This window comes from Bubalus bubalis, chromosome 12 (genome assembly GCF_019923935.1).
Source record: "Bubalus bubalis isolate 160015118507 breed Murrah chromosome 12, NDDB_SH_1, whole genome shotgun sequence".
In the NCBI taxonomy this organism is placed as follows: Eukaryota; Metazoa; Chordata; class Mammalia; order Artiodactyla; family Bovidae; genus Bubalus; species Bubalus bubalis.
Genome location: NC_059168.1, coordinates 78,089,649 through 78,111,684, shown reverse-complemented (window position 1 = coordinate 78,111,684; position 22,036 = coordinate 78,089,649). Strand labels below are relative to the sequence as shown.

The following is a 22,036-nucleotide window of genomic DNA, read 5'->3' as shown; positions in this document are numbered from 1 at the left end:
TTGAAAATCAATCAGAAGAATAAAACCTAAATATAAAAAGGTTTTATGTAGAAAAATGTTTGTAGTAGTGTTGCTTACAGATCCTGAAAGTATAAACTGCGTAACTGTCTCACAGTAAGTGATAAAACACAAGTATAAATAAAGTATTGTGTAGCTATTAGCAATATTTGAGTTTGTAAGGAAATGCTTATATTAATAATAGCAATGTTAAGAAAGAGCAAAAGGAAATATACCAATATCTGTACAGTCCTTAAGTGATCAGGGCACAACAATTTGTTCCATCTATTTTTATTTTATTATAATAAGCCTGTACAATATACAAATGAGAGAAGACTTTTATTAAGAAGGAAAAATAGGAAGAGTCTTAACATTTTCTCAGAAGTAAAAGCATCAGAGCTTTACCGAAGTCCCCCTTTCACTTACTTTTACTTCTAAGTTTTCATCTATGGTCCAAATAGATGAGGTCATAAGTTAAAAGAGATTCTAGACTGAAAGATGTCTCTTAGTTCTATGGATCCACATTCTTTTGTGGGGAATCATGCCCTAGTGCAGAGGTCAACTGATTTTTTCTGTCAAGAAACTGATGGACAGTATATATACATTTTAGGCTTTACAGGTCATATGGTCCCTCAGCTTCTCAAGATACATTTGTAGCACAAAAGGAGCCATGGACAATAAGAAAATGAATGAGCACGGATGTGTCCTAATAAAACTTTATTTATGAACAGTGAAGTCTGAATACCGTATTTTTTGATGTCACAAAATTTTACTTCTTTTTTTCCCCCTAACAATTAAAAATTTTAAAAGTCAATCCTAGAGAGCAGTTCAAACAAAAACAGGTGCTGGGCCAGATCTGACATGTAGGCCAAGCTTTGCTGACCTGGGCTCTACTGCATTTACTCGATTGCTCCACAAAACATCAAATGCAGATAATCCACTCTCAAATTCGAGCAAACCCAAAGTTAAGCATCAGAGCTTTGTTTTCAACCTTTCCATTTATACTATCCCCATGAACATTTTTATTTTAATAATGAATAAGGATTTCAGATTACATTTAAACATAGGTGGTGTTATCATTTCCTTTCAATAACATGGGTAGGTTACAGGGAAAAGACTTTAAAACAAAACCCACAAAACAAGACTCAAGCTCAGCTTTTCAGTTTAGGGTGTAATTTATTTCAATCATGAGAAAGAGAATGGATGAGAAAGTGAGCAAAATAATGGGACAGAAAGAAAATAAACACTGTTTCAATTCTTCTGCAATAAACTCCATATTAAAATGAAGCTGCAGGAGCAGCGGGTCATATATATGCCACTAAGAAGGACTAAAATTTTTGCAAAACACCAAACTGTTATGTCGAACCTCTATGTCTGCTGGAATCAACTGAGGGCAAGGGAAAACAATCTGGATATAATGTAACAACTCTCCCCTGCATGGTTAGATGTAAGGGAGAAAGCAAACAACCCATTTCTTCCAACAAGCAATGAAGTAGCAGGCTCTCAGTTAAATAACACTGAACTATGTTCCCTTCAGGAAAATGTATCCAAAAATTATGGCACACACTATACTGCTTGGGGTAATAAAGTCTGTTTTCAATTTTTCTGGCTTGCATTAAGCCATGAAGCTTATTTCCTTAAACAATTACAATTTGCTAATACAGAAAATACATAATAGAAACTTATCTAATACATAATAGAAACTTAACTATGGCCAAGACAGGGTATAATCTTGAGGTCAATATGAACTAAAAAGCTATAATGTTTGAGTTTATGAGTCTTTAACATAACTGTCACAAAAGAGTGTCTTATTAGGTTTTAAAAGTGAACAGTTTTAGCTAATTTTTCTGTGGACAGCATTATTACTAATTATGTAAGAAAAATAGATAAAGTATTACAATTAACAACTTGGTTAAATTTTTTGTTTTCATATGTACTAATGCATAAACCAAAGTTTACAAATAGTCTGCATAATGAACCAAGAATATACATTATTTTCTCAGGGAACATCTGATCCAATTCCTTACCATATGCCTACCATAAAAAACTGCAATAGGAAATGGCAACCCACTCCAGTATCCCTGCCTGGAAAATTCCATGAACAGGAGAACCTGGTGGGCTACAGTACACAGGGTCACAGAGAGTCAACTGAGAGACTGAGCACACCATAAAAAATAGGCTGGGGGGCAAAAACCATTTAGAGCTACAATAAAAGGTATTAAAGCACCAGCACATAATACTAATCACATTTCCACAGCAGTATAATTAGTTCTATTTTAAAACTATAGTAGTTATTAAACTCTGCAGTTAAAGGGGTGATGAACTACCTTAGCCACCAAAATGCTCAATATATATTCAATGAAAAGATCATTTTAGGAAATGTAAATTCAGATCATGCATGCTAAATCACTTCAGTCGTGTCTGACTCTGTGACCCCAATGACTACAGCATGCCAGGCTCCTCTGTCCATGTGATTCTCCAGGCAACAATACTGGAGTGGGTTGCCATGTCCTTCTCCAGGGGATTTTCCTGACCCAGGAATCTAACCCACATCTCTTCTATATCCCGCTTGGCAGGCAGGTTCTCTATCACTAGCGCCACCTGAGTTCAGTCATGTCCGACTGCGACCCCAGTGACTGCAGCACGCCAGGCCTCTCTGTCCATCACCAACTCCCAGAGTTTACTCAAACTCATGTCCATTAAGTCAGTGATGCCATCCAACCATCTCATCCTCTGTTGTCCCCTTCTCCTCCCGCCTTCAATCTTTCCCAGCATTAGGGTATTTTCCAATGAGTCACTTCTTCACATCAGGTGGCCAAAGTGTTGTAGTTTCAGCTTCAACATCAGTTCTTCCAATAAATATTCAGGACTGATTTCCTTTAGGATGGACTGGCTGGATCTCCTTGCAATCCAAGGGACTCTCAAGAGTCTTCTCCAACACCACAGTTCAAAAGCATCAATTCCTCTCTGCTCAGCTTTCTTTATTTATAGTCCAACTCTCACATCTATACGTGACTACTGGAAAAACCATAGCCTTGACTAGATGCACCTTTGTTGACAAAGTAATGTCTTTGCTTTTTAATATGCTGTCTAGGTTGGTCATAACTTTTCCAAGGAGCAAGTGTCTTGATTTCATGGCTGCAGTCACCATCTGTAGGGATTTTGGAGCCCAAAAAATAAAGCGCCACCTGGGAAGCCCAAAATTCAGATCATGAAATCATCTAATAGCTGGACAGTGACTGTTTTATATGTGCCTTCATTTATACACAATGTTCATTTTAACAGACATGAACAAGGCTCTTCCTCAGACTTTATGTACAACGGAAAACATTTACCTGGAGAAGGCAATGGCACCCCACTCCAGTACTCTTGCCTGGAAAATCCCATGGACGGAGGAGCCTGCTAGGCTGCAGTCCATGAGGTTGCTAAGAGTCGGACACGACTGAGCGACTTCACTTTTACTTTTCACTTTCATGCAATGAAGAAGGCAATGGCAACCCACTCCAGTGTTTTTGCCTGGAGAATCCCAGGGACGGTGGAGCCTGGTGGGCTACCGTCTATGAGGTCGCACAGAGTCGGACATGACTGACGCGACTTAGCAGCAGCAGAAGACATTTACCACATAAAATGAGTGCAACTTCCCATTAGCACTACTTCTCCAAATTGGTTCTCTAATACAGAGAGGCTGTTGCTACCCCAAGAATCAACTACAAGAACAAAGTACATGAAAACTTAATTGATTGACATAAGTCAATATACACAAAGAGTAACTTAAGCTGCTTATAAAATATTCCTATAGTAGTCAAACTCCTTGGACTGATTTTAACAAACATAATCATTTAGCATTAATTAGTAGTATCCAGTGAAAACAGGGGAGAAAGAAATGGCAGCCCACTCCAGTATTCTTGCCCGGAGAATCCCATGGACAGAGGAGCCTGGTGGGCTATACAGTTCATGGAGTCACAAAGAGTCGGACACGACTGAGCTTCTGAGCATTGAAAACAGGTACTAAAGTCCTTAATACCTTAGTCTCTTCAGCACAGGAAATCACTTTTGCAAATTTTCCAACAAAATTAATTTGTTTAGCAATGCCTCTTCTTATCCATATGACAAAGGTAAACTAAATCCAGGTTTGTGTTTATTTCTGGTAGACTATTAGCTTTCACCAACTTAACATTTGAAGTCTCTAGGAATCACCATCAACATCTAGTCATTTGTTATTTATCTGGGGGAACAGACTGAACCACACATTTTCTAGTGGTGTTAAACAAGTCACTTAGGTGGTGGCTGAACCAAGAGCCACAAATTTTTTTGATATATGCTACTCATTTGTCCATGTACTTCATGAGGGAATGACATACTTGTTTTACTACCATTAAGAACAGTACTGTAAAACTGACTCAACAATATTAAGGAAAAGTCAAATTTTACATTCTGAATAAAACCTGGCCCGCTCAGTCGTGTCTGACTCTTTGCTACCCCATGGAGTATAGCCCATCAGGCTCCTCCGTCCATGGGGTTTTCCAGGCAAGAATACTGGAGTGGGTTGCCATTTCCTTCTCCAGGGGATCTTTCCAACCCAGGGAGTGAACCCAGGTCTCCCGCATTGCAGGCATATGCTTTAACCTCTGAGCCACCAGGGAAGCCCCTTATCAATATACAGACTTCCAGAAACTAGATATCTTCAAAGACCCTAGCTTAAATCTTCTAAGATTAGAAATTAAGATTGTTCCGGCATAAGCATTAAGACATTAAATAAAAATTTACCAAATATTTATGTGCAAGAATAGTTTTAGCTCTTTGAGGCGCAATCTCATATACTCTCAAGGAGACACAATGGGGGGATAAATACATACTTACATACTTGCAGCTGTAGGGCGAGGTATTTTTTCCTTAGAATTCTCCCAAAGGAGAACCACTATATATAGCCCTTACAAAGTCTCTTATATTACAAGGCATTCTCTCAGTTGGTTAAGATATAAAACACTGATTACTGAAATTTCTTTCCAAAAAACAGAATACTGCTCAGAGAAAATCTACACACTAAAACAACCTCAGTGCTAGTTTTTGATACTTTTCCTTATCACCTAAGAGCAGTAGGTCAAATAACTTAGATGGAAAATGAAGATAACTATTAGATAACTCAAAGTGGTTCTAATCAGTCCAAGATACATGTGAAATGTCCAATGTAAATTATTAAATGAGTGCCCTCAAAAAGCAGTATTTCTAAGTTAACGTTTTTATATATAAATTCTGAAAGTGGAACAAGCATTTATACGCCTCATAATATATGTAATAGGAAACAGCACCACCACCAATGAAAAAAACTGCTTTTAAAAAAAAAGTAGGAGAAGCGGCTGCAACGCCGAGTGGAGGAGGCAGGAACCCGTAGGCAAGCAGGAGCTGGGTGGGGACCATGGCCGGGATCACCACCATCGAGGCGGTGAAGCGCAAGATCCAGGTTCTGCAGCAGCAGGCCGATGATGCAGAGGAGAGGGCCGAGCGCCTCCAGCGGGAAGTGGAGGGAGAAAGACGGGCCCGAGAACAGGCTGAGGCTGAGGTGGCCTCCTTGAACCGTAGGATCCAGCTGGTTGAAGAGGAGCTGGACCGAGCTCAAGAGCGCCTGGCCACTGCCCTGCAAAAGCTGGAGGAAGCTGAGAAAGCTGCTGATGAGAGGGAGAGAGGTACGAAGGTTATTGAAAACCGAGCCTTAAAAGATGAAGAAAAAATGGAACTCCAGGAAATCCAACTCAAAGAAGCTAAGCACATTGCAGAAGAGGCAGACAGGAAGCATGAAGAGGTGGCTCGTAAGTTGGTGATTATTGAGGGAGACTTGGAGCGCACAGAGGAGCGAGCCGAGCTGGCAGAGTCCCGTTGCCGAGAGATGGATGAGCAAATCAGACTGATGGACCAGAACCTGAAGTGTCTGAGTGCTGCTGAAGAAAAGTACTCTCAAAAAGAAGACAAATATGAGGAAGAGATAAAGATTCTTACCGATAAACTCAAGGAGGCAGAGACCCGTGCTGAGTTTGCTGAGAGATCGGTAGCCAAGCTGGAAAAGACAATTGATGATTTGGAAGATAAACTGAAATGCACCAAAGAGGAGCACCTCTGTACACAAAGGATGCTGGACCAGACTCTGCTTGACCTGAATGAGATGTAGAGCACCCCAGCCCCGCCCTGCCGCTGCTCCTCCCTCTCACCCCAACTCCGCTGGGGCCAGCCTGCCCGAAGCTGACCTTTAAACTGAGGGCTGATCTTTAACTGGAAGGCTGCTTTCTCCTTTCGCCACCTCTCCCACCCCCCTACTCCTGTGTCCTTTTCGCCAAACTGTCTCTGCCTCTCCCCAGAAATTCCAGTTGGGCTAGAGGCTGAGCACCTTTGGGAACAACGTTTAAGGGACTGTGAGCACAATGCAAAGTGTCTTTAAAAGCATGTTGTGATGTACACATTTTGTAATTACCTTTTTTGTTGTTGATGTAACAACCATTTGTAAAAAAACATTCCAGATAATTCCGTAGTTCTGAAGCAGCAGTCTAATCCCTTTCTCACTTTTGGAAGGTAACATTTCAGCTTAATGCATATTGCCTTCTCCAGAGAGAAAGGGAAAAGGTTTGGGCCTGCCTTACTGAGAGCCTAGCAGCCCAGAGAAAGGCTCCATTTGGGGAAACCTCATTGCCCTGTAAAAAGTACCTGCCAAACCAGAAAGATGATTCCAGGAGGAGTTAGCCAAAAAAAAAAAAAAAAGTGCTGTTCAGGTTTTCAGCTTTATAGTATCTTTGGACAACCTTTTTTCTTCTTTTTTCATCAGAAGTGACCAAACAATTAAGATGGTGAAACCTCTGAGACCAAATCCTTGTCCCAGCTCTACCCTGTTCCCAACTGCTCACAGAATGGATCATGTGCCCCTTATGTTGAAGTGACCACTTATTTGCTCTCCTGCCTCCTTGAAAGAAAGGAAAGAAAATTATGTTTTGCCACTGATTTAGCCATATGAAACTCATCTCATCACCCTTTTCTGGGTCTGAAGCTGCTGTCTCTAAAAGTGCCATCTCATTGTGCTTTGTATCGGTTAGTGCTGGAGAAATCTTGAAAAGCATATGTACAAAACTTTTAAAATTTTATATTATTTTGGAACGTTGCTTCTTTGGGGTTGAGGCACACTGGTCACCCCTCTGCCTGTGAGAGCTCTCTACAGTCTGTGGGCCAGCAGTGTGCTGATCTTTTAAAGTTTCTTTCCCTACCCAATCCCCCTTTTTTGATGAGGTTTCAGTGAGGTCTGTTAGGTGTGCATCCTGCAGCTTAATTGGCTTAAAATGTTCTCTCCTTTGGTGTGGTCTTCTTTGGGGACCAACTGGGAGAAAAAAAAAAAACAATAGTGTAACTGTTTTGATACTGAAAATTGATAAATGTCTTTTTGAAATAAAGAACCAGTCCCTCCAAAAAAAAAAAAAAAAAGTAAATCTGTAAACATCAATCTAAGAAAGCTGCTAGATCTAAATACGATTTATTAGAAATACGAGAAAGAGAACACGTAAAATCAATAAATAACACAAGGACACAACTGCCCAATCCAGAATATGGAAAAAAGAAAAAAATTCACCTCATTTCACTATCTATGAAATTTTGTTATAAGGAGGGGAGAGGAAGGACTATTATATAAGCTACAGGTTTAAAAGTCAAATATATTGTATAAACCTTGCTTGAATCCTGATTCTAACAAACCAACTATAAAAAAAGACTTCTGAGAAAATCAGAGAAATCTAGATATAGAATGGGTATTAGATGATATTAAGGAATTTTGTTAGCAGTAATAATAGTAAGATTGTATTTTTTACTAAGTTCTCATAAGCATGAGAATTTATGCTTAAACTAGCTATTGTCTGGGATTTCCTTTGAAATACTTAAAAAAAGTAAAATACAGGTATAAAGATTTCACACAATGTTAAACATGGATGATCTAGTACTCCAAGGTGTACTATAATATTCTACTTGAGTTTGAAATTTTCCATAGTAAGTTTAACAAGATTAACAATATGACCAGCAGCCTTGTTAAGTATTTAAGCTGGGCTCTGAGGGATAGGCAAGTTTTGGACACCCTCCCACACACCTTCAAACAAAACATTTATCAACTGCAGCTTGTAAAGGGGGTTACGCTCTACAAGGTTAACTGATTTATGACTCAAGCTGTTGTTTAAACCTGATATCACCTATTTCCTCAATCGTAGTTTTGACAAGGAGTATATGAAATTAAAAACAACAACAACAAAGAACTATTTCCAAATGAGCATAAACCTCTCTGGACTAATTTCTATCAGACACCATCCCTTAAAGAGAAAACAGAATTTACTGAGCACTTGATTTTATGCCAGTGATCACAGTAGGCATGTTATATTTAATTCTCACTACAATCCAGCAAAGTAGGTATTGTATTAATTACAAACAAGGAAACTGTGCTCAACTTCCCTACCCTAGTAGACGAAGCTACTAAAATGGCAGAGGATTCAATAATATGAAGACTCCAAATGCTCCATGCTATTTTCCACACCAACCAAGCATAAACCATCACTCTCTTCCCCAACTTTCCTTTTGTTGAACTATTCCAGTCCCTTGGACAGCTCTGTCATCTTATCTCTTCATGTGCAAATCCTACAAATCTCTTTGGATCTGTTTGGCTCAAATGCCACTTTCTCCATTAAAACCTCCTCCAAATAATCTTTTTCTCAATTCTCCTGACATTTAATTTGTATTTTTCAATATATTAATATCATCTTATCCCTGAGAATTTAAAACCTCATCAGAATTATGTATCAAAATGTTGCATACTGTTCTGGTTGTGTCAGTGTTGTGTGAAATGTTAACAGTCATGAGGGAGGAGAGCAAATGGATACTAAATACTGTAATAAGGAGGGAAAGAAAATGATAAAATTATCAACTATACACCCATTAAAAGCATAAGATGGGTATATTTATGCATACATGAAAAAATTTTAGACTATGAAGTGAAAAGGCAAGGTAAAAACCAGTGATTCTATCATTCCACTTCTGTAAAAGCAGCACACCCGCATACGTATGTATACATGGCAAATAGAGTGATACAACCGCTAATAGTGGTCATGTCAGGAAAGAGATATGCATGATTTGTATTTTATAGTTATATACTCTTTGAATACCTATATTTTAAAAATGTTTAAAATATATACATATTAAAAATCACTAGGCAAGTTAGTTTGGAAATCAATGGTTTTATATGGTAGAACTCAATTATACATACATCTATACATGAAAAAGGTATCATGAGTTATAAAGAAACACAACAGAAATACATCTTTTCAGTAAATTAAGCATCACTTAAAAGAAAATATTCTCCAGAATTCCCTGAAGAACCAATGGTTATGACTTGGTGTTTTCACTGCTCTGGGGCCCAAGTTCAATCCTGTCCCTTATCTGTAAACTTCTAAGGGTTTTAAAGATGTTATGATGCAATTTACATGTATAACCATACCTACTATAGCAATTACCTCTAGACACACCTTCACGACATTTTGGGTTAAAAAAAAGGAAATCCAATTTGTAAATCTAAATATTCTATCATCTGATTTAAAGGAATTGTACTTGTGGTTAGCACTTATTTTTTTACCCTAATTCTTCGATATACTCCTCCAAAGTGTTCAAAAAAATGCAGCAAAAAAATCCATACATTCAAATTCAACATATTTTACAGTCTTATTTACATATTTCTAGTTTTCAAAACATTTCACAGTATTGTTCTTTTTAAGTATTCTTTGACAAAAGGTTAGGGAAGAAGGAAACTGGCTTAAAAAAAATTCACAATTACTCCTACCACTCAAGACTATCATTGATCTAATTCAGAAATTCCCAAAGAAAGTCAAAACACTCCAGTTCTTGGCTATTATCTCATTCTATCATCAATGTGAATCAATAAGGTTAATCACTACAGGAAGCTACCTCTAAGTTTGGAGTCTCAAAGGCTTAATTACCTGGGGTTGTTAATCATTCACTTGTGTCCTACTGTTTGCGATCCCACGGACTGTAGCCCGCCAGGCTCCTCTGTCCATGGGATTCTTCAGGCAAGAACACTGGAGTGGGCTGCCATTCCCTTCTCCAGGGGATCTTCCCAACCCATGGATCGAACCCAGGTCTCCTGCACTACAGGCAAGATTCTTTACTATCTGAACCACCAGGGAAGCCCACCTGGGTTAAAATACACTATATGAAGACCTAGGATCAAAGATGTGCTTTTATCAGTACATACAGTGAGGACCTGTTAACTGACCCTCAGAAAACTAAATGTGCTAACATTTTGAAAATTCTTCATGTACCCCTCAGGGATATGAGCATCTCAATGTTAAGGTCACTGATTATCAAATACGCATAGTGTATGAGAATCTAGATAAAAGGTTCAAAAATTAAAAACACATCCCACCTAAGACTTATCTGAATTAGTCCTAGAAGGGAGACAGGCATTTGGGGCGGCTTTCCTGGTGGCTCAGAGGGTAAAGCGTCTGCCTGCAATGCAGAGACCCAGGTTTGATCTCTGGGTTGGGAAGATCCCCTGGAGAAGGATATGGCAACCCACTCCAATATTCTTGCCTGGAGAATTCCATGGATGGAAGAGCCTGGTAACAGTCCTCGGGGTCGCAAAGAGTCGGACACGACTGAGCAACTTCACTTTCCTTCTTTCCTTCCACTCTCCAAGTAATGCTTGCCTTTGCAGATACAGTTGAGACCCTTATACATACCAAACCACCTGTATCAGTATCAGTTCAGTTTAGTTGTCTCCGACTCTCTGCGACCCCATGAACCGCAGCACGTCAGGCCTCTGGAGCTGTCCATCACCAACTCCCAGAGTTTACTCAAACTCATGTCCAATCGAGTCAGTGATGCCATCCAACCATCTCATGCTCTGTCGTCCCCTTCTCCTCCTTCCCGCAATCTTTCCCAGCATCAGGGTCTTTGCAAATGAGTCAGCTCTTCGCATCAGGTGGCCAAAGATTGGAGTTTCAGCTTCAACATCAGTCCTACCAATGAACACCCAGGACTGATCTCCTTTAGGATGGACTGGCTGGATCTCCTTGCAGTCCAAGGGATTCTCAAGAGTCTTCTCCAATACCACAGTTCAAAAGCATAAATTCTTCAGCACTCAGCTTTCTTTATAGTCCAACTCTCACATCCATACACGACCACTGGACGAACCTTTGTTGATAAAGTAATGTCTCTGCTTTTTAACATGCTGTCTAGGTTTGTCATAACTTTCCTTCCAAGGAGTAAGTGTCTTTTAGTTTCATGGCTGCAATCACCATCTGCAGCGATTTTGGAGCCCCCCAAAATAAAGTCTGACACTGTTTCCACTGTTTCCCCATTTACTTCCCATGAAGTGATGGGACCAGATGCCATGATCCTAGTTTTCTGAATGTTGAGCTTTAAGCCAACTTTTTCACTCTCCTCTTTCACTTTCATCAAGAGGCTTTTTAGTTCCTCTTCACTTTCTGCCTTAAGAGTGGTGTCATTTGCATATCTGAGGTTATTGATATTTCTTCTGGCAATCTTGATTCCAGCTTGTGCTTCATCCAGCCCAGCGTTTCTCATGATGTACTTTGCATAGTTAAATAAGCAAGATGACAATATACAGCCTTGATGTATTTCTTTTCGTATTTGGAACCAGTCTGTTGTTCCATGTCCAGTTCTAACTGTTGCTTCCTGACCTGCATACAGGTTTCTCAAGAGGCAGGTCAGGTGGTCTGGTATTCCCATCTCTTTCAGAATTTTCCACAGTTTATTGTGATCCACTCAGTCAAAGGCTTTGGCACAGTCAATAAAGCAGAAATAGATGTTTTTCTGGAACTCTCTTGCTTTTTCCATGATCCAGCAGATGTTGGCCATTTGATCTCTTGCTCCTCTGCGTTTTCTAAAACCAGCTTCAATGTCTGGAAGTTCATGGTTCACATATTGCTGAAGCCTGGCTTGGAGAATTTTGAGCATTACTTTACTAGCGTGTGAGATGAGTGCAATTGTGTGGTAGTTTGAGAATTCTTTGGTATTGCCTTTCTTTGGGATTGGAATGAAAACTGACCTTTTCCAGTCCTGTGGTCACTGCTGAGTTTTCCAAATTTGCTGGCATATTGAGTGCAGCCCTTTCACAGCATCATCTTTCAGGATTTGAAATAGCTCCACCGGAATTCCATCACCTCCACTAGCTTTGTTCGTAGTGATGCTTCCTAAGGCCCACTTGACTTCATATTCTAGGATGTCTGGCTCTAGGTGAGTGATCACACCATCGTGATTATCTGGGTCGTGAAGATCTTTTTTGTACAAGGGTTTAATTCACAAGGACCCTAATGATTTTCCAACTAAAAGTTTTGTATCATTCATCATGGCATAACAGAAACAGAAACCAGAACAAAAAGATCTAGAATATGGCACCATGTTTGCCTCTAAGTAGCTAAATGAACTCAAAGTACTTGAACTCTGTTTCTCTTTCCCCATTTGCAAATGAGATTAACAATGTTTCCCTCATAAGGTTATGGTGGAGACTAGACAGCATGTAAAATTGCAATATAAGTCCTCTCTAGTGTATTAACTCATCATAATGAGTGAATATATTTTTTGTGTGTGCTTGAGAATCAATATATAATCCTTTGACACAGTTATTTCTCTTCTGGTAATTTAACTTACACAAACAACATAAAAGGATGAACTGAATAATGGTTATTTACTGCAACATTTGCTTGCAGTAGTTCAAAAATAGAACCTAAACAAACAAACAAAAAATGGGTTAGCAAAAATAAAAAGTCATGCACTATTACAGGTTATTAAAGTTACATGTACTAATATAATAAAATATCCATGATATTAAATAAAAACACCAAGTTGCCTGAGGTGTCTAATCTGATCCAAGTTTTAACAAAAGAGGGGCAATGTATATGTTTGTGTGGAGTATGAAAAAATAAACACCCAAGTTTGGTAGGAGACTGGGTACTGCTGGCTTCATGCTTTTGTATTTCTGTGTTCTAAGGCTTATTAGCGAAATAAATTGTTTTTAAAAAATAGGTTCTATATTAATACAGTTTAAATCTATTACAGTTTAGAAACTTTATCACAAAACAGAGTACAAGCAATCTTGTGCTATTTTCAATTCATTTTAGTACTGGGTTGAATGCCCAACAAATGAAGACATGTCTCTAATGGTGATCTAGAAATTTTCAATTGTTACACATTATCAATTAGAAGCGACATAACACCAAGTGGAAATAACTCAAAAAATCTTAATTAGGTAGTAACAGAGAATTAAAGGAAATCATTTGAATTCATGGTATGAGACAACTGGAAAAGGAAAAACCATTTTAAGCAGCAGATTTTAGTGCAACTTTTAAAAGATTTTCTTCTTCAGACAAAAATTTTCCAAAGTGTGTTTCTTAATCACCAACGCACAGCATTCTTTAAAATAAGAGATTCCTTGTCCAACACTCTTAGAACTCGCTGCTCCCCAGCACCCATTTGTTCTTTTGCAAGCTTAGCAGATGGTCATTCTGGAATTCATTCTCTGTGATATTAGCATAGTAAAGGCTCTGAGATGTCCCACAATTAAAACTGCTTAACTGGGAATCCCCTAGCAGTTCAGTGGTTAGAACTCCGCACTTCATCTGCTGAGGGCCTAGGTTTCATCCCTGGTTGGGGAACTAAGATTCCACAAGCCCTGAAGTGTGGCATGTACACATGCATAAATAAATCAATCTGCTTCACTTTAACCTAGTATGACTGTAACTTTCTATAAACATGTTAACACAAAAGATGATATTTTGAGAAGCAGTCATTCTGCTGCTGCTGCCAAGTTGCTTCAGTCGTGTCTGACTCTGTGCGACCCCATAGACAGAAGCCCACGAGGCTCCCCCGTCCCTGGGATTCTCCAGGCAAGAACACTGGAGTGGGTTGCCATTGCCTTCTCCAATGCATGAAAGTGAAAAGTGAAAGTGAAGTCGCTCAGTTGTGACCGACTCTTAGCAACCTCATGGACTGCAGCCTACCAGGCTCCTCCGTCCATGGGATTTTCCAGGCAAGAGTACTGGAGTGGGGTGCCACTGCCTTCTCCTGCAGTCATTCTAGTCTAGCCCCCCCAAAAAAGAAAAATCAACGAGTTATCTATTTCGATTTTCTTTTCTGTAGGAAAAGTCATAACCTGTGACAGTTAAGTTTTTAAAATGTTTAGTTTATTATGACTATTATGAATAGTGTAAGAAAAATATGAGCAGTACAAAATTTTGAACCAAATATAAGGAAATCTTTTAGGTGCTAAGTATGAATTGTGATTTTTTTTTAACAGGTTCCTCAAATATTCAAGAACAAGCCTTGAACTGGTGATCTGCTTCCCAATCACTTTAAATTGAGATGACCATACCAATTTCCTAAAGATACAGAAGTTAAAAAACAAAACAAAAAACCTAAGCTCTCACTTAGAAAACAACAAAAACTCAAAAACACCTACACTGCAGTGTCTGAAAAGAGAAACCAAATGTATGTTAGTTTCAAGGACTATGAAGGTACATTTGGAGAAGGAAATGGCAACCCACTCCACGGTTCTTGCCTGGAGAATCCCAGGGACAGGGAAGCCTGGTGGGCTGCCGTCTATGGGGTCGCACAGAGTCAGACACGACTGAAGCAACTTAGCAGCAGCAGCAGCAGCATGAAGGTACATACCAAAAAAAGTGCTTGTGGTAGAAATAGTCAAGTATAATCTAAATGAAATTCACTCTTTACAAAATAAAAAATTTTGGAAGACACACCAAGTGACTCATAGGAAATATACACAACAAAAACTAATTAGGAAAATACCTAAGCAAATATTAAATAACAAAAATAGTAAGTAAACTCAAGTTTAACTTCTAAAGTCATAAAGATGGCGGGACACAGCATATTATACAATGAAATTCTCTGTATCCAATTCCTTGGAGACAACCTTATTTCCTTTTTTTTTTTTTAAAGATAACCTTATTTCTAACACTAAGCTTTAAAAGAAAATTCTTACAAACAGTATTATAGAGAACCCAGAGTTGTAATAGAAAATATACTCAACGACTTGCTTAGCAGATGCAAGGTTTCATAATCCCATTTTTTAGTCAATCCTTCAAGGAAAGTCATGTGTCTAAAAATTCAGGGAAAGCGACTCACAGTAATTATGTTAAGGGTTCCTGGACAATAGTGTTCTAAATCTTTCCAAGATATTATCTCCAAAGTCTTCGTAGAATTGTTCAAATTTAAAATGGCCCTTAAATCCAGTGGGTCTCTACCTGTATCTGCAGTCAAATCTTCTCAATTCTCCTCCCTACCTCCCCTTCTAGCTCTGCCATTCTCCCTATCTGGGTCACTACACATACTAATCCCTCTGGCTAAATGCCATTTCACCCATCTCTTGACTAAATTAACATTTCTAAGTCTTTTTACAGTCCACTTTACCTCTTCTGGAAAGCTTTTCTTGACCCCCTGCAGTGTCTACCTACCTGAGTCCACAGCACTTCTGCACCACCACCTAGGGTGGCACTTAGTGTACTGCACTGTGTAAACATGAGTTTTATCAACTTCCTCTCCACGATAAACATAACCTTATAGTTGCAGTAAAACAGTAAGGACAGAGACCACTGCCCGGCCAACATCTAAACACTGTGGCACACGACAGGCCTGCAAACCTCAAAAAATGAATGCAAGTTGCTGATACTCTAGCTTGATGAAATGATACAACTTAGAATATCCAGAGTAGCAAATAGACTGAATGGGAACTAATACGCCATAAGTACCTTCTTGACCAGACTTAGGATAAAAATTAGCAAATGATTTATCTTTGAGTACTCCTATTTTTGCTTGTATAGGCACCATATAATTTAGAGTTTAAATAAAGACTGAGCATGCACAAACACAAATTGGATGAAAAGCAATCAATTATATTTATATTAAAAAGTGGTCTAAGAAAACATGGTAGGAAAACCTGAATTTATAAATTCTCTACATTTAAAATTTTAATTCTGGTTATGTTGAATCAGTTTTTATGATCAGGTTTTGCCATGGAAAGTATAATGTTTTTGCATTTAATCACGCTAAAAATGCTAATAAAATACTATGTGTGTGTGTCTTAGTCACTCAGTCATGTCCAACTCTTTGCGACCTCATGGACTGTAGCCCACCAGGCTCCTTTCTGTCTCTGCAATTCTCTAGGCAAGAATACTGGAGTGGGTTGCCATTTCCTTCTCCAAGGGATCTTCCCCACCCAGGGATCAAACCCATGTCTTCTGCATTGGCAGGCAGATTTTTTTTTTTTTTTTTTTTTTTTTAACCACTAAGCCACCCGGGAAGCTTTTCATCTACTTTCTTTTAATGTCAGAATGAAGAAAACCATTTTATACAGTTAAAGACTATCTCCCACTGATTCCCTAGTAAGCCTTTCAGAAACAGTGCCTAAAATCAGAGACCACCATTTAAGAGATCTAGAACTTACTACCCTTGACATAAAATGTCCCACAAACAGAAACCACAAAGACATCTCTAAAATTAAGTCTCATATACTTTTTGGGGGGGGACTTAAAAAAAAAAAAACCAACCTCTTCTCACACTATTTTTTACGTACTCTGGAAGTCAGCTACAGATTTTATTCTCCTAGGCAGGCACTGAGTAGATGGTTTCGTACTGTCACTTTATAGTCAATTTCACCAGAACTCCTTCAGGAAGCAGAATTTTGCGATCCAAATACACATATCATCCTAGATAGGTGAAAATGACTGCCTTTTTTTTTCTGTTCCATTTCCAGTTAAAGTGTTCTGACACCCTAACTATCCCTTTTCCCTTCACATTTCTTATCCGCTTTTGTATCTAGCAGCTACGGTAAAATTCTGGAATATGTATGTAAGGTGGACACAATCTGGATGTTTTCCAGTACTGTAAAATCTTTTATCTCTTCACAAGATAACGGTAAGAGAATAAGAAGTGAAAATCGGTGATATGTCTCTAAGCATACTGCTATGTGAAAATCTGAGAAGCAGCAGCATGTATCATGCACCTACCTATGTAAAAATTCTATACAGCATTTCACTGGAAAAGTGTGAAAATATTTCTCTGTAAATTCACTTTTTCTACTACAAAAGCAACAACTTTTAAATAAAAATGTCTTCTATCTATATTGCTAAATATAAAAATCACTATTTAAGTATTAGTTTGTAGATAATAGGGTTTGAAGAAACCTTTTTCCCACCACATCAGAATTCAGGAGTGAGAGACACAGGAGTTAAGACTGATGGTAATCCAAATAGCTTCTTTATTTCTGAAAAGCAAAATCTAAACCTAGACCAAGACAGCGTCCTAACAACCACACTCCATAATTATCCTAACCCAGTCACAGGTAGCACTGGACAATCACAGTCCTCCTTCAGAAAGGGACAGAGTCTATCACTGGTGGCCTCGGGAGGAAGCAAAGTGCTTTCTGCGAGGGGCAGGCTCCCAAAGAGAAAGAGGAAAGGGGCTGAGCCATACCTGATCAGTTCCTTCTTACAAACTCATCCAAACTAAGAGTGAGAAAGTGGGACAATAGGAGCAAGTCAGACTATTTTTATGCTTTCTTAAAAAAACAGCAAAAAATCTAGTATGTAGCAATCTAGTATGTAACAAGTGTACCTGTTACACTGTTACAGGTACAATTATTATCTTAATCATACCTGTCTGTAAAATGGCCTCAAACTGTGAATGCAAGCTGAACAAAGCCATGAGGTACAACCATTTCAAGTATGTATCCACAAGTTTTAAAAACAAGAAAAAATACAGAGTGTTTTCCTTGTCTTAGAAACCCAACAAATTCAAAGGTTGCTGAATTACAAAGTACAAAGAACTTGAGTCCAGGAAGCAGAACCAACCTCCACTTAAAACTATGAAGATCCTATCAGTATCAATAAAAAGGAGGCAGTCTGGTCACAGAGAAGATTGGCTTTGGATGTCACACCTGGCCTTAATATCTCAGAAGTAATGACTTCTGTTAACTTGGATAGTACCTACACAGGAAGTAACTACATAGGAAGATAAATTATCTTTCAACACCGGAAAGATTTATAAACAAGTATGGAAGGTTTAAGAGAAACAAAATCCTAATATTAGTATCTGTGTTAAGACTGCTTATTTGGCTTATTATATACTTGTAATGCCTTAAAAAATTAACCTATTAAAGTGACAACCTTGTATGACCAATTTAAATATGGCAGTATTTAGACTTTAAAAAGCTGAAATTTTATTAATATCAAACATCTAAGAGAACTTTAGACTCAAAATAAGAAAATTAAGTATTAAAATTAAAGTTTAAATTGTTTGAAGATATTTGTTAATTGCAAATGTAACTTGAAGATAAGAGTTATTGTGCAAATAACAAAAATGAACTTTAAAACCTGAAGAACCAGGATTCTGAAATATAATTTTATTTTTTAAAATATGGCGTTATTTCATACAAAACTCGCCCTCTGGGACACCAAACGACAATTCTAAACAACTCAATGTCACCAGAAATTCGACTTTTAAAAGACATGCTTGAAATAAAGGAAATGCCAGTAACTATTTAAGGACGATTGTGCAGATAAAGCAAATCATTTTTTTAAAAGCAGGGTATTAAAAAACTAAGAATAGAAACTTAGCCATTTAAAACTATTTATGTTTGTGTTTTTAACCGGATTCCTAGCCAGAAATCCTTAAATCATCCTCCAATGCTCCAGGTCACATGGTGAAAGAGTCACCTATTAAACACGAATCTAAGCAGTAAACAAGTCTTCTGAAATTCTTAGGTAACACCCTTTATTAAAATTTTCTTGATATACAATACCTTTTCAAGTACTACATTTCTCTCAAACATTTAAAAGCTTTTTTCTAGTACAGCTTCCCCCCCAACACACACACAAAAAAACCTTTGCCCCTAAGTCTGTCACCAATTTTTAAGCTAAAATCTCACAAGAGTACTAAGTCCAGATTTTAACACGGTTCTCTTATTATACATGATTAACTCCGCAATTCCCATCCCAGTAAAACGTTTAAATGTGTCAGAATGAAAAGCTAAGAAAAGTTGGTTTTCCCTAGCTGTGGTCTCTGAAGTTAACACTAACTTTTACACGTGTGTTTGGGCAAAAAAAAATTTTTAACATGTTTCCCAAACTTGGCCTAGGACAGATACAAAAGGCTAGCTACAATGTGTGAAGTTTTAATCTGTTTGATTTTAATGTTTACATTTCCCTGAGTCTCGAAATCGGTTACAGTTAACAAAACCACAACACTCCTCACCAATGGCACCTAACACACCGAACCCAAGCCGCCGTCTCTTTCGTCCCTACACCTGTCTACCGGAAGCTTTTCCTGGACACGCTCGGGACCTCAAGCATTCATCCCCACACTTGTTTTCATAAACCCGCTCCTTCCTCTTCGCCCACTTCCAACTCGCATGCTTCTCGGGATCCACCCGGCCTCTCTCCCCCCGCACGTTCCGAGCCTTTAAGGGCTGGGCAGGCGGACAGCTCGATCTCTAACCCCAAGCGCGCCGGGAAGGCCCCCCGCAAGCTCCGCGAGGCTCAGACGCGGGGAGGAAAGGAAGCGAGAAAGGCGTGAGCACCCCCCTACACACACACACACCGGGCGCACACCCCCTTCCGGCACCCCTCCTCCCCCTGCATTGTGCGAGCGGGCAGCAGGCCGCGGCCGTCCTGGGTTGCCCGCGGGCCCCGTCCGCCCTCCCGCCGGCGGGTTGCCCGCAGCCGAGACCGCCACACAAAGCCCGGGGAGCCGCCCCGCGGCGCCAGAGCACGGGGAGAGGGGTGCAAGCGCGACTGACTTACGGGGCTGCTGCGGCCGCGCTGCCTCAGCCGGGGACACCGACCGTTGGGCACACGGCGGCGTCGCTCTTGGCCGTCCTCCCCCTCCTCCGCCTTCGGTGGCGGCAAGATCTTCTTTCTCCACCTACCTCCCTCCCCCCCACCCCACCTCCTCCTTCTCCTCCCCCTCCTCCTCCTCCGAACCACCGAAGTACCGAGGGTGAGACACAGAGACTCACAACAACATGGCTGCCACCGCCGCCTCCCCTCCCCTCCCCCCCCGCCCACCGGGCGCGCGCAAAGCACTCCGGGAGAAAAGGGAAGGGAGGGCGGCGGTGGCGGGGGGGCGGGGGGGGAGTGCTCACCAAGGTGCCGCTCCTCTCAGTGGCTTCCGACGCTTCTCCCGCGCTCCAGGCCCCCGCCGAAGGCAGCTCTGCGCTTGCTCACTCTCTCCGCGCTCGCGCGTTTCGGCCGTCCCTCCGGCGTCTGCGTCCCCGCCCTCACCTTGCGGGCTCGCGGCTGGTCCTAAGCTCGGCTGTGGCGCCGGGAGGGAGCGCGCGCCGGTCTTGGGCGGCGCAGGCGTGGTGTTTTCGAACGCTGCTTTCGTGTCCGTCTTCCCGCGTGGGGCCTAGTCTTCCGAACTCGCTGGCCTTGCGCTTCCTGTCCCGTAGTTCATTGTTCTCCCCCACACACCCCGACTGCCTGTGAGAGTGTCAGCGCCCTCCCCACCACGGTGTAGTCCTCTCACTTCGTCTTTCGGGGTACCGGCACCCACAAGACCCGGACCAGTAATCCAGGCCTTTAGGTTTCACCCTTATCCTCACCCCGAAGGAAGACGGTGGGGGGTGGGGCGGGGACACAAGTGTGGAAAAGTGAACCCCTTAAGTGGACTTATGCGGGGGCTGCCCCCCACCCCTGTAACCTCTGTGCTTCGCCCGGTAAACACAAAGGAAACTCGGGTGTTCTGCTAAGCCAGGGATTCTCGCGCGCGGCTGCTTCCCACGTCTGGATTCCTGTAGCAGGCTCTTTTATTAGCCTTCCTGTGTTAAGCCTCAGCTGCTGTAAATATCAGGTGTGCTTGATATTTAAGGTGGTCATTGTACGTGTCACTGACAGTGATGCCTGACAGACATTTTAATCATCTGGAAGCTTATTAGAAATGCAGAATCTTGGCCCCACTCCAGAACTTAGTGAATCAAAATCTGCATTTTAACAAGATTCCCAGGCAATTCCTCTACACAATGAAGTTGAAGAAGCATTGGTGATCCAATCACAATAATTCCATCTCAATAGGAACTGTTTCTGCAATGGGTGTGTCATCCATTTAAAGCCAGTGAGACACAAACTTGCCAACTCAGAGCTTTGGCGGGGAGGGCTCTGTAAGGAGCCAGTCCCTCCTTCTGAATGTAAAAAAGACAGCAAGAAAGCATATTGCCTCAGTTCCTGCTGTCAGGCATCTTACGACCACAAGGGAACCTAGACTGCGGTCAAGTAGCCTACTCAGAGTGTTCATTCTCCTCTTCTTGAGTAACTAACAGATCCAGTGCACGTTCTGGTGGGACAGAGGAGGCATAGGATGAACAATTGTCCTTCGCTTTCCAGCCACACGCATTGCATCTGAGGGTTATGTCTATATGGCCTGTTGAGACAAGTGCTTCTCAACCAGAGTTGCATATCAGAATCACCTGGCCAACATTTTAAAGATCTCGATTTCCAGGCCCCATCCCAGAGATTTTTATTTAATGGGTCTGAGCGGAGACACTGATGTTTTAAAAAAGCTCTTCAGTGGTTATGCTGTGGAGCCATTGAGAACCACCAGCTTAGACAGATCACATTTTACAGCATAATGCTATTTCAATATTCCCTATGCAAATATCAGCTTTCCACTGGGACCTCTCTCTCAAGGAACTTCTTGTAAACTCCTTTTAGAACTTTGTGGTTTTAATAAAAATCATTTAAGCCTTTTATAGAAGCTTTAAGAAATAAGAAAAGCTCCAGGAAAACTGGAGTAAGTAGTCTATCCCTTCTCCAGCAGATCTTCACGACCCAGGAATCAAACCAGAGTCTCCTGCATTGCAAGCAGATTCTTTACCAACTGAGCTATCAGGGAAGCCTAAAGAAAAGCTCAAATCACCCCAATTTTAATATCTCAGAAATACTACAAATAACCATGGTTGGTGAATGCCATTATTACATAGATAAAT

General features: G+C 40.4%; 2 protein-coding genes across 12 annotated transcripts in view; one reads left to right on the top strand and one right to left on the bottom strand.

The window, feature by feature from the left end:
* The window catches only part of PUM2 (pumilio RNA binding family member 2), a 118,032-nt gene extending 97,241 nt beyond the window's left edge, over positions 1-20,791 (bottom strand). For 5 of the 10 annotated variants that reach the window (XM_006049163.3, XM_044926212.1, XM_044926215.1 and 2 more), the window contains exon 1: positions 19,857-20,006. The gene's annotated coding sequence lies outside the window, so the exon portion shown is untranslated. Of the gene's footprint in view, positions 1-5,991; positions 6,050-19,856; positions 20,007-20,197 lie in introns of those variants that run through there. The other 5 variants (XM_044926214.1, XM_044926213.1, XM_006049164.3 and 2 more) reach the window with 4 other exon arrangements.
* On the top strand, positions 5,346-6,944 carry LOC102400496 (tropomyosin alpha-3 chain-like). 2 transcript variants are annotated; one of them, XM_006049162.3, is made up of 2 exons: positions 5,478-5,545; positions 5,680-6,944. In XM_006049162.3, the coding sequence occupies exons 1-2, from the start codon at positions 5,478-5,480 to the stop codon at positions 6,158-6,160; spliced, it is 549 nt and encodes a 182-aa protein (XP_006049224.2). In that variant the 3' UTR covers positions 6,161-6,944. The 2 variants fall into 2 exon arrangements, with proteins under 2 accessions (XP_006049223.2, XP_006049224.2); XM_006049161.4 differs by having other exon boundaries at positions 5,346-6,944.
* Positions 20,792-22,036: the final 1,245 nt, after the last annotated feature.